Raw genomic sequence first — 12399 nt, forward strand, 5'->3', positions numbered from 1 at the left:
AATACATACACGGAGGCGTACGTATATCACTGGGCCGAGCCCGCGCTTTTGGAAGTCACGTGACGTGCAGCGTCGTGCCTCATTTGCTACGCCGGTCACGTGGCTATAAACGCTGTTACTGCGACCCGCGCCCTAGCCCTCAATGGCCTTACAATTTACATTAATGTTTGCCGGTTCAGTTACACGTGTTGAAAGGTCGATTAGTTGAAAATCAGAGAAAAGCTAGGGTTTTCGAGCAGCACGAAAGATTCGTTACGAGAAGAGAAAGCTGTCCGACAGGTAAAGAATTTACATTCTGTTTTGTTTCACCGACGGCCTGAACGAAGGTTATTAAACGTACGTAGTAATAATCGGGAAAAGAAACTACACGAGAGCACACGAGATTATTAATAACTCAAGAAATGAACAAAGAACTCGAGATATATTAAAAACTGAAGAAGAAATGCTCGGTTGACGGTACCATTTTTTCATGTAAGAAAAAATGTCGATGGAATGATTTTCATCCTCACGCATAAATTTATCACGCGTCTCAGGTAATTCGCTCGCCTTTCTCAGACTCTCTTTAGTCAGGGAAGTTGAATTTTCGACGCAAAAAAAGGGAGGAATGTAAATTACCCCTGATTCTTGCAGCAAAGCGTACATAATTGCATATCTGTCGCATTAAGACGTAATAAAATATTTGCATGTAGCGTCATAAGTCGTCTGGATGGTTCTACATTGTCTAATTGTAATATGCACAACTTCTAGAAATTCTGAGAACGAACGCTGAATGATGACTTCAATTATTGACTTCTGTTATTTTCCATTGTTCAACTAGAAAGTCAACTTTCTAGTATAGAAGTTATAATATTGCAACAATTGATTGCAATTTACATGCAGGTCTTACACTAGAAGTTGCATTGCTATTATTGAATTGTGCGCTTATTTTTGATCCATTATACATATGTTTTCTCATGCATGCATATAATTATTTAAGTAATAATTTCATCTTGTATGCTTTTTGCGTTTAAGATAATACATATACCAAGAGATGTAAAATGTCAGATTCTTTCTATGTCAAAACTTATAATGCAGCATCATATAATTTGTGTTGTAGAATTATTTCACCATGAGGAAGTCAGTTATGAGTGCACACGAATGGAACAAGAAGGGTAACGATGAGTATGATGAACGCAATTTGTCAGAAGCATTAAAGCACTACACAAAAGCACTGAATATAGGAGAGAACGATCATGACAAAGTAATGTTCTACAGAAATCGAGCTTCTACTTATTTACAGCTGAGCAATTACGAGAAAGTGGTTGAAGACTGCAACAGTGCGTTAAAGATATGTTGTAACAAAGCATTGGCTACAAGATGTCAAGCACTAGAAGCGTTAGAAAGATTTGAGGAGGCATATCGGGATGCAGAGACGATTATTTCATCTGATCCCAATAACAAATTTTTTCAACGCTTAGCGAGACGCTTGCTTAAAATTGTACAAGAACGTAAGGAAAACTCACATACTAGTCCTAAGGTAAATATATGTAACTATTACAAAAGTTCGTCAACTATCGAGACATGATAATTTACTCTAGATAAAAAAATAATTGTAACACATTTTTCGTATTGGATGTATTGGTAAGAGTTTTTGTTTCACTCAATATCATATAATTTGACAAATGGATTTGAATTTTTGTCTCTTTTATTATATAATTATTAATTTTTGTTAATTAATAATCTGCACATTATACGGGTAAAAATTACATCATACAAATATAATGTCACACTTATTTAAATTTTTATTGCAGATCATTTTATTTAAGTATACGCTTAATTTTGCTTTGTATTAGATATCAGAAATGCTGGATCTAGCACTTGACGTGAACGCAAGTGAAAAGGAACGTGAAATCGCTATTAATAATTTGCTTGTGCTCGCACGTGATCAAACTGGTGCCGAGGAGATGTTCAAAAAGGAAGGTGTATCCAAAATCGTTCAACTTGTGAAAGTGGAAAAGAACGAGGGAGTGATCTGCAGCGCGATTCGTATTGTAGGCGAGTTATGCGAAAACAATTTCAGTCGAACTAAGTTCGTTATGAAACACGTCGGTCTGTCTTGGTGTCTGGAATTAATGAACAGCACATCTATAGAGAGAGTTAACGCGTCTCAATATTGTTTACAGGTAATTATCGAGTAAAATACATGTAGTTATTTTATACGTATTTTAGTAATTAAAAGTTTATTGCATATTTTGGTTTTAGAATATATTGAACACTTACATCGACATGAATAATAAACCCGATTCAAATCTCAACGAGGATTTATGCGAGGCGCAAAAGGAAATAGACACGATTATGTTGTGCTTGTTGTACAGTATAACAAGTAGAACAATAACAGGCCCTGCTAGAGACGCAACAATAAAACTTATTATGGGTAACATTCATTGCGTAACTATGTTAGACTGGGCCAAACGATTTGTCGAACTTCGCGGTGTGCAAAGATTGATGGAGGTATCCAGTGAAATGGAGGAATACAATTCTGAGTCTTTGTTAGACATCACGTCTTCCACGCGAACTATAACCAGTGTGTGCTTAGCAATGGTATATAAAAACGTGTATAAGAACTGTGATGATGAGAAAACATTTACCAACGCCGTTGATGAATTTATTGAAGATAAAATGCATTCGCCTGACATACAATCTAAAGTATGAATTTTGTAACTTTCGATCTTTTTTTATCATTTGAATTGTTTCAAAATAAAAATCCGAGTATCTTTTTTTGACTATAGCCTATTTGAGCAATTGAAAGTTAAAAAAAAAGCAAAAATGTCAGAAGTTTTTTTTCAATTGTTGATATTGTATATATTCTGTGAATTTTAAATTAAAATACGATTGTATATCAGAGTTTAATCAAAATTTACCGAAGAATATGACTTTGTCATCTGTAGTATTTTCTGAAGTGTAATTTACCAGAAATTTCTCCTATTTTCTATCAAAATTAAATAACACTGTAGCTTCCTTGATTTTAAATTGATATTGTTTTACGAAACGCAAAACTTAATTAATAGTTAATCGATTGTTTTACAGGTGCGTGTTGTAGTTGCGATAACAACCTTATTATTCGGCCCGTCAAATGTTGGAAACGCAGTTGTGGCTAAAGAAGGGATTTTAGAGATGATCCTCGTTATGGCGGGAACGGATGATATATTGCAGCAGACAGTGGCTCTCGAATGTATCGTTGCCGCTGTGACCAGAAAAGACAAGGTCGACGCGATCATAAACCAAGGTGTTAATATATTGAAAAAGCTGTGTCAATCTAAGGATGATTCAATTCGGGTTCGAGCGTTACTGGGTTTAAGTAAGTTAGGTAGTTCCGGAGACCCAGACGCGACTATCAGACCGTTCGCGGATGGAGTGACCAAGGAATTGGCCGAGGCTTGTAGACGATTGTTGATTAATCCAAAGAAAGAAAAAAATATGAGAAAATTGGCCATAAAAGGTCTGTCGTATCTGACTTTCAACACCGGAGTCAAACAGGAGTTGATCAAGGATAAAAAAGCCATTCATATGATGATCGAGATCGCCAAGACTGGTGATCAATCGGTTCTCTTCGGCATGCTTACGACGTTGGTGAACTTGTGCAACGCTTATGACGAGCAAGAACCCGAGATGATAGAATTGACAAAGTTTGTCAAATATCATTTTCCCGAGGAATCTAAACTGGACGGCGACGACTTCGTAGAAAGATTGTGCGTATTAGTGGAGGCCAATGTGATCAGCGTTCTGGTGAACCTCGCCAAAACGGACAGTCAGAACTGCAAGGAATTGATATCGCGCGTTTTCAACGTGATATGCAATGAACTGGAATTGAGAGAAACGGTTGTTTATGAAGGCGGCACGGAGGCATTGTTGTCATTAGTGCTGGATGGCACAATCAAGGGAAAGAAGCTGGCTTCGCGAGCCCTGGTCCATTTGGGACTCACGATACGTCCTGAGGTTGCATTTCCTGGTCATCTAATCACGGAGGTTGTTGAACCGATCGTAAATCTTCTGAACCCGGAGTGTTCCGTTAATGAGAATTGCCAGACTCTAACAGCTTTGTGCAATCTAGCTGAAGTCAACGACATCATGCGAGAACATATATTCAAAGGAGTATTTCAGAAGATCGAGATCTTTCTGAATGACGAGGATAATAGTTTGAGATTGGCGTCTGCAAATCTTATAAACCTGTTGTTTTTAAGCCGTAAAGTCGCTATCCAGTATCTCGAGCAGGATAATTCTCGAGTTGATTATCTTATGGTATTGTACAAGGACGAGAATCAAGATATTAAGTTTGCAGCAGCTGCAGCTCTAGTGAAGCTGACGGTGGCCAACAAAGAGGCTTGCAAGAAAGTTTTCGACTCGAATTTCTGGCTGGAATTCCTATGCTCTTTACTCACCAATCCAAGCAGTAACATACAAGAAATGGGTATTATATTTATGCTAAGTATGATAAGAAACGTGGAAGACTTTGCTACAAAACTCATCGAAACAGACATAATAGAACTACTGAGGTCATTGAGCAAGAACGATACCGTCCAAAACAAGAATATCAAGGAATTGACATCCATTGCTTTAGAGGCTGTTGCGGAACGATCTAGTAGAGAAGAACTCATTATCATGATAAGATGGGAACGTGATGCAGCATGTCGATTAGGACAATTAGACCTTTTAAATCGTTTGGAAAAAAAGTTATGGGTATATGAACATACTAAAAATGTACCCTTAAACGTATACTCAGAATTCGGAAAGATACTAACAGGACGATGATATCTTTGTTGAAAAAGGACAAAATATTCGAAATCTGCATGCCCTGTATATTCCTTATATTTCAAATAAAGTGCTTTGAATAATAAAATAAATGTTACATTTAAATTTTTGCAATTTTGTAGTCGTGCAATCATATAATTATATTCGTGTTTATATATCTTGAAATATACGTTTACTGTGCGGGACATATATACGTATAGTTTATTTGTATTACATAAATTTGCTAAAGTATAATATATTGTATGAAATAATACGTACACGAAGATATACATATATATCACTGGGCCGAGCCCGCGTCGCGTTTTTGGAAGTCACATGCCATGTAGCATCGTACCTTATTTGCTACGCCGGTCGAGAGATCTAAATGTCGTTTATATTCTTTATATTTCAAATAAAGTGCTTTAAATAATAAAATAATGATATAATCTTGAATCTAAATTGGAAATGTACAAAGGGAAAGCATAGGTACAAATTTTATGTATTTACAAACAACTATGATTAATTGTCTAATTCTAAATACTAACAGTTGCAGCCTTTTTCTACGTCAGCAATAGTATTATATGCATCCAGGATTGGAAAGCTGGATACAATTTCCAAATATCAGTTCAACTTATTCAAGTAAGATCAAAATGTTCAACATTGTATTTGAAATATCAATCATTCGCGTAATTATAAGGCCAATAAAACCATAAAAGTATGTGAAGAAGATAATCATGAGTGCACACTACGACATACAATTTGTAATTTGATAATCATATACTGATATTATTTCGCAATTACTGTTCTTCGCACCTTATGCTGTTTTATTATCTGTATTTTCAGACTTAGGAAACAAATCTCATCGATTGGTGACCAGACACAATAAAGTGTAAAATACAGAATTTTAATTTTTGTGTGAGCTCTATTTAACTAATTTAAAAACTATGATATAAAGCACCAAGTTTTCAAATTTTTCATTAAAAAAGAAGATATTCGGAGACAATTACGACAATTGTTTTACAGTTCTTCGTCCATGTTAAAATCTTCCTCGGGAAAATCTCCGACCTTCACATGTGCTGGCTTTACAAATCCACCATACTTCGGGGGACATTCAAAATATCTTTTACCACCGACACTGTCGACGACACAACAAATGTGAGAAAGGAAGAAAGATAAAGTAGTAATATATAATTGAAATGGAATTAAATATATTCACCTCCCATCGTTCTTGCCAAGAGGCTCATCATATTTAACACCGATCCACCAGCCTTCTTTGAATTCAGTTTTACCTAATAAGAACATAACATTTAAACATAAATAATAAAAAAATACTTTCAGTGAAAATATGACTGTGAACGTGTTAGGATTCTACCAACCGACATATAAGATAGTAGCTCTTCGCCTCGGCTGATTTAGAACGGACACTTCACAGCGGTCTCCAACTTTACATAAACCAGCCAAGTGTTCCTCCGCTTCTTCTTCCAGCTTCTTCTCTTCCGCTCTTCTTCTCGTGTCTTCCTCATTGTACTTTCCCAGCTTATTCTTCTCCAGGAACGCCTTAACGGTGTCTGCCAAAAAGTATAAATAGAATACATCTTATTCATTCTTATTCATTTGATTATAAGACAAATACAAACGTATTTTCTCACCTGTCTTTTTAGCGTACTCCTCCTCAGATATCTCAAACTTCTTCACATCGTCCAGATTTTGTGCGATGCATGAGAAATTATCGATAACCTGCAATTTTGTTACATTTTATTCGCGATTTTGCAGCTGCAGATGTTCGAAGTGGGTGTAAGCCTCAGTAAGATGTAAGCTTTCGTGTTGCAGTATCCGCATACTCACGTGTATCCTCATCCCATCGTCGATCGGGTACGATCCCAAGAGACGCTGTCCTTCCTCCAATCTGCCAACGAGCTTGTCATTCTTATCATAAACTTCAACGGTCATCGTGGCCGAGTTACCGCCGGTAAGAAGCTCCAGTTTGCCCTACAATTTCGCCTTGTAAATCTCTATATGTATATACACAAGTGATTAATTTAGGAAGAAAGAGGCGTCTTACCTTAAATTCATGGATAGTTATACCCTTCTGAAAGCGACGTTCCACCCAACATGACTCCTGGCCAGAGTTTGTGATCGATAAATTCACAAAATCGGACGTGACCACACTGCACGAGCTCATTTTACTTGATATTTGCGATATCCGGCTACTGCGGAATAGGTTAACCGATTTCAGACGTTCGCGTATCTCTTACACCATTCGTTTCCGAATGCAATTATAATGAATTTGTTAACCCTATTTCTGTATACAATCGTATGAAATAAATTCACGCGCCTAGTATTTTCTATTCGCGTTAATTACAGAAGATGTAAACATAAACAACAGTTTGACAGAACTCTCGAAGCTCCAGCGATACGTCATGCCTGCGGTCATGCCGCCATATAACCGCCATTTAAACCGATATATATGTATATATGTGTGTATGCATATGTGTTGGCTAGTCGACGTCAAATAATTCTTAAATAAGCTTGCATATTAATTATACAATGATATCAATTCTGTTCAAGAGCTTTTTTATAATTTTTCTTTTATACTGTTGTTTATATGTTTTACGAATGTCCAGAAAATATACAGAATGAGTCACATAACAATTAGGAAGTTATTTCAAATTATTTCAATATCGTAATTTGCTTTAGAAATTAGTTAAATAACAATAATACAATAAATATTATTAATCAATTTTAAAGTGTGTATACGCACCCACACACATATACATGGTGTTACTGAAATGAGAGGAACATATAATTATATTTTAAAAAGAAGAAAAAGAGGATGAGAGGAGAAATAAGAGCGTAGAAAAATATTGTATTTCACAAAATATTATTTCACGACCGAAGAAATTAGCTTAAATAAATATCTTACATTTGAGACCGTAACAATATAGCCTTAGATGCGTGAATGATAATTTGAGGGATCGAAAATAATACAATGTCTCTGCCAAATATGTTCATTGAAGTTATTTATTTTAAAGTCATACCCATGCTGAAATTAATACGCGTTTTTGTTGTATTAATGTGGATAATCGTAAACAAAATATCAATACTATAATCCAAAACTTTAACTTTATACATAAATTAATTCCGAAACGAATAGAAAATATACAAGATGTTAAACGCATGTTAAATTGAAAGTGGAGCGGCTGTACAGTCAAGGACGGGAGGATTGCCACACTTTCATTCAGTAATTTCGTATTCTACAAAAATGAGACCGTCCTTACGACTTTCGAGGGTCACGACGATCGTGAAAACTCGTCAAAAAAATAAAAATATTGCAATCCTTTCGTCCATGATTAGTTAAAATGATGAGACTACATCACCGTCTTGCTTGTACAGCGAAAAAAACACATTTTTATACCTATATATGCACATGTATATCTATATTAATTTGTTTACACTTTATCCGAGGATAACCGAATTATAATTATTATACAAAATAAACATATATCTCTCTCTCTCTCTCTCATTCTCCACCTCGTGCTTTAAAACAGAAATGTGCTCTTAAAAAATAGAGATACGAGATTTTACGTTTCTTTTTTTAATGACAAAGCACAGATTACAGAAAGGGGTTAAAACTTTCTCTCTCTTTCTCTATTCTTTTCTCTTTTTAAGAATAGTAGTACAGAATTATGATGTGTTATTTCCAAACAATTCTCCAATAAATTAAGCTGCTCAAGTTTTATTGCAGTACAGTTTCATATCGTTAATCTGAAGTTTCTCAATAGCATTTACCATTTTCGATCTTGTCGAAGCAATAATGACCCTTACAAAAGTTTACCCTTCAGTATCTCATAAACCATTTTGTGCCTGAAGTACGGCATGTCGTCCTGCGTGAACGTTATCTTCTTGTTTGCACAGACGTATTCGGCGAACATGCACGAAAATACGCCACAATCGCTGCCGTTCATTTGTTGGGGAATGTTCCTGGCGGGCTTCAATTTCCAGTCACTCATGTCATAAGGTTGTTTCTTTTTGTCTAAACTCTCATCTCGTAAATATTGTTTTAGCGCCGCCAGACATTTTGGATTATTGCTGCCCATACTGTCGTAATAAACAATTGTTTTATTCCGGAAATCTACTATCGACATACACCAATGAATGTCCAAATGTACAGGCACAACCATAAGATCTTGCGCAAATATGTCTACCTTCCTGGTCCATCGCTTTAGCGACGAGTGACCGCCCGACAGAAGTTTTGGGTAAAAAAAAGTGTTCATCGCGTGTACTTTCGGATACTTGTCCGAAGATGTGCCTCTGGCGATCAGCAGATTCATATAAAAATTAATTACTTCGTCATTCAGCCAATTCAAGTCGGCCAGCGTGTGAAGGTCCTTTCGCGTGATTCTCAGACCGAAACCTTCTGCAAGAACCTCGCCCGAGGGTCCTGGCGCGATCGCGCTTCTCACTTCTCGCAACATCACGTCGGTTAACGTCGGCAACGCCGGTTCCTCTGGCTCTTCCCGGTCTTCTATAACGGCCAGGCAATATTTCATAGAACGCGCCAGCTGTTCTTCCAGGGCTGCTTCTCGCACATATCTGTTGTGCTTCGACAGGACGCATGTCATCTTCTTCAGTTCTTCGGCCTCTCGGTTCCGTTGTTCAATACGCTCGTCGTACTTCTTATTAACTTGCGGGATGAAATCTTGCCTCATGACAGCTTTCGCGGCCAGCTCGTCGCGCAACGAATTAGTCGCGGCAACCTTAATAGGCAACTTTGACGGAGGAGCACGTCTCACTGCACCACTGGTACTGGGTTTATCAATTGGAATTATTTTATTGGACCGCAGATATGCCATGACGTCCTTGTCAATCCTATAGTTTGAAGTAGGAACTATTTCTTTGTCTATTGTAGTACAGTTTGACATGCTGCTTCTATGGTATGACGGTGTCATCGTCTTAGATATATTAGCGACAGATGAATGACTCTTGTTGTTGCGTATTAATATTTCCGACTGCTTTTCTAAGTCAATTACTTCTATGGATTTACGCCTCGGTGTGCATTCCGTACGTTTATCGAATACCTGTATTTTATCTGGAACCAGTTTTTGCAACATTTCTTCATACTGATATTTCTCCTTCAGTTGATTAGTTTTTGATAATGTGGGAGACTTGTGACAGGTGTGCAGCATCCTGTGTTTGGGATGGCAACTAAACTCCTTAGGCGATTTACTGTGATGCAGGAGAGAACAGGTAGACTTACAACTGGAATACATAACTTCGCATATATCGTAATGTTGCGGCTGTTTCTTATGAGTACCGTTCAACTGTGCGCACGATTTTATCGGCGAGCATTTCTGCTCGCCGAGAAACGTGATATCGTCATCGTCGCTATCATCAACGGAATAATACGGCTCCCTTGTATGTGCCATGTTACAATTGGATTTAAATTTCTTGGGTGTTACATATTCTTCTTCAGAGTTGCGGTCCTCGGAAGCTTTCCGTTTCTTAGAACCTTCATCCGCCCATCTGAAGAATCTCTTCAGAAAATCAAATATCATGGTCATTTTTATATATATAGATGGTCATTAATATATATATAGATCCTGATTATATTATTGTCCATTCAATATATGTTATTAATGTAGCTCGATCTAGAAAAAAACAAAAAATAAGAAATTCTTATGTATAAATGTGGCCCTTAATATAATTTTTATATATCTTATAAATATAAATATTACAAAGACAAAAACCATGCAATGAAACTTTACAGCAAACTATAGATGCTAAGGGCTATATATCCCATATATAATACTAATGATATGCTCATCCAATTCCAAATTTTATTTATTTTGTATAAGACTTAGATACAGAGTGGGATATCATATAACCTTAAATTTATCTGAAGTCGAAAATTATAAAACTGCATTTAGTAATAAATATAAGAACAATCTTCAATTCTTTTACATTCTTTTACAAAACAGGATTACTTACATCAGGCTTTTACATCAGGAAATTAGACAAAAGGATGTATAACCAAATGCCGATCTGTATCTCGTTCGATCTCTAACAAAGCCACCGAGTCTGTGAGAACTGATAATAAGAATTCAACCTAAAAGAAAAGACCATCGTTATCATTTGTGCCTCATAAAATTATCATCAATTAAAGTAATTTGGTCGTCTGTACTATTCTGCACTAATGTACAATAAAAGGTCTGTTTGTTTTATTAGAATGTACACTCTCTGTACTTAAAATAAAATGGGTATGTTTGAAGTTTAGCAAAAGTGAGAAGGAAAGTTCTAGTATAGTCCATGCATCAATAAAAAAAAGCTAAAGATTACTTGTGATTGAAATAAAAGACATATAATTTAACATCAGACAAAAAAGAAAAAAAATACAGAAAATTCACCTATAAAAAACAAAACCTAAAGACTACTTATGATTATGATCAAAATGAAAAATATATGTAATTTAGTGGCAGACAGAAAAAGAGAAAGGATAGAAAATACAGAAAATTATCTCTCAGCTACAGAAAACAAACTTCAATATTATTTATGATTGAAATGAAAGACATGTAATTTAGTGTCAAACAGAAAAAGAGAAAGGATAAGAAAATACAGGAAATTTAGTTACAAAAAACAGAACTAACAGTTATAAAAACACAACGGAGACGCAGATACATATATATCTTCACCGGAAAAGATACCCGATTCAAAAAAGCAATTTTTGGCGGAATATACATTGGATATCTCAGCCAGGACACTCTGCCGCACTTTCGCGTTCCGAATGTTCCGATGCCTTTTTTCACACGTAAAAACGTCCATAGAACCGGTCAGTGCGGAATAGCGCGGACGTGCGAATTCATTATAATAAGAAATCTCGATTATGCAAATGTATGCGCAACGACGTGATGTGAGTGAGGTTAACCTCATCGCGCGCGGCGTGCGGCGTGCGACGCACGGACGTGCACGGACGTGTTCCGGTCGATGCTTACTCGAGGGCTGCGCCGAATTCGCCGTACGTGGTCGGAGCGGGGCCTGGCCCGGACGACGCCTTCTCATCCGGCCTCTCAGACGCGCAATTTGTCGTCCATGGAACATTTAATTTGGCAAACGTCGCGAACATAACCAGCGGTGGCGTACCCTCTGCGGCCTCTGCATATCGCGCTCTCGGCTACCATACTTTGCGCCTTGCGCGGAGCAGGTTGGCCACTCCCGCCAGTGGCGCCAGTCCCGCCCGCGTATTTTTTCGACTCAAGCGCCTTCTCTGCTTCGATCTCCTTTTCCTGCCGCATGATACACGTTTGATTAGTTTCGGAACGAGCAAAAAGGAGGGAAAAGCCGAATCTCGGATAAGAAAAATTATTCAGACGCTTTTTGTAAAAATAGCAAATTAATAATATAAATCTTCGACCTTTTTGTAAAAACAAATGTTCGCAAAAAAAAATTATAGATACACGGTCGATCGAGAATTTCAAATTATTGAAATTAGAGGGATTTAAGCCCCTTGCACAATAGGCGATAGCGATAGCGATAGCGACAGCGACAAGGTTGCCGACAAAGCTATACCTTTGTCGGCAACTTTGTCGCTGTCGCTATCGCTATCGCTATCGCCTATTGTGCAAGGGGCTTTAGGGC

The 12399-nt window shown here is 37.1% G+C and overlaps 3 protein-coding genes across 8 annotated transcripts; 1 reads left to right on the forward strand and 2 right to left on the reverse strand.

Annotated features, from left to right (window-relative positions):
* The first annotated feature begins 13 nt into the window (after window positions 1-13).
* LOC139777851 (protein unc-45 homolog B-like) lies at window positions 14-4880 on the forward strand. 5 transcript variants are annotated; one of them, XM_071715495.1, is made up of 6 exons: window positions 14-533; window positions 748-879; window positions 1097-1516; window positions 1833-2162; window positions 2242-2685; window positions 3067-4880. In XM_071715495.1, exons 2-6 carry the CDS (start codon window positions 874-876, stop codon window positions 4786-4788), a joined length of 2922 nt encoding a protein of 973 aa, XP_071571596.1. In that variant the 5' UTR covers window positions 14-533; window positions 748-873; the 3' UTR covers window positions 4789-4880. The 5 variants fall into 5 exon arrangements, with proteins under 5 accessions (XP_071571596.1, XP_071571597.1, XP_071571595.1 ...); XM_071715496.1 differs by having other exon boundaries at window positions 14-279; window positions 345-879; XM_071715494.1 differs by having other exon boundaries at window positions 14-879.
* Tbcb (tubulin-binding cofactor B) lies at window positions 4830-7217 on the reverse strand. The gene is made up of 6 exons (XM_071715512.1): window positions 6830-7217; window positions 6613-6756; window positions 6417-6504; window positions 6144-6335; window positions 5984-6056; window positions 4830-5902 (listed from the first exon to the last, which is right to left on the reverse strand). Exons 1-6 carry the CDS (start codon window positions 6947-6949, stop codon window positions 5785-5787), a joined length of 735 nt encoding a protein of 244 aa, XP_071571613.1. The 5' UTR covers window positions 6950-7217; the 3' UTR covers window positions 4830-5784.
* A 414-nt stretch (window positions 7218-7631) lies between these two features.
* LOC139777856 (sentrin-specific protease 1) lies at window positions 7632-12000 on the reverse strand. 2 transcript variants are annotated; one of them, XM_071715505.1, is made up of 3 exons: window positions 11757-12000; window positions 10756-10873; window positions 7632-10415 (listed from the first exon to the last, which is right to left on the reverse strand). In XM_071715505.1, the coding sequence occupies exon 3, from the start codon at window positions 10326-10328 to the stop codon at window positions 8589-8591; it is 1740 nt and encodes a 579-aa protein (XP_071571606.1). In that variant the 5' UTR covers window positions 10329-10415; window positions 10756-10873; window positions 11757-12000; the 3' UTR covers window positions 7632-8588. The 2 variants fall into 2 exon arrangements, with proteins under 2 accessions (XP_071571606.1, XP_071571607.1); XM_071715506.1 differs by lacking the exon at window positions 11757-12000 and adding an exon at window positions 11412-11674.
* Between the last annotated feature and the right edge of the window lie 399 nt (window positions 12001-12399).

Source organism: Temnothorax nylanderi, unplaced genomic scaffold (genome assembly GCF_030848795.1).
Source record: "Temnothorax nylanderi isolate EJ_2023f unplaced genomic scaffold, tnyl_v1.0 TNYL_tig0167_pilon, whole genome shotgun sequence".
NCBI lineage: Eukaryota > Metazoa > Arthropoda > Insecta > Hymenoptera > Formicidae > Temnothorax > Temnothorax nylanderi.

Bases quoted from the DNA above. Each gene is read 5' to 3' on its own strand.
- LOC139777856 (XM_071715505.1), bottom strand. From the start codon at position 10,328: ATGACCATGATATTTGATTTTCTGAAGAGATTCTTCAGATGGGCGGAT.
- Tbcb (XM_071715512.1), bottom strand. From the start codon at position 6,949: ATGAGCTCGTGCAGTGTGGTCACGTCCGATTTTGTGAATTTATCGATC. The intron at 6,505-6,612 runs GTGAGTATGCGG...ACAAAATTGCAG, and splicing joins ACGATGGGATGAGGATACAC to GTTATCGATAATTTCTCATG. The intron at 6,336-6,416 runs GTGAGAAAATAC...ACTTTTTGGCAG, and splicing joins GGAGTACGCTAAAAAGACAG to ACACCGTTAAGGCGTTCCTG.
- LOC139777851 (XM_071715494.1), top strand. The intron at 1,517-1,832 runs GTAAATATATGT...GCTTTGTATTAG, and splicing joins ACTCACATACTAGTCCTAAG to ATATCAGAAATGCTGGATCT. The intron at 2,163-2,241 runs GTAATTATCGAG...TTTTGGTTTTAG, and splicing joins CGTCTCAATATTGTTTACAG to AATATATTGAACACTTACAT.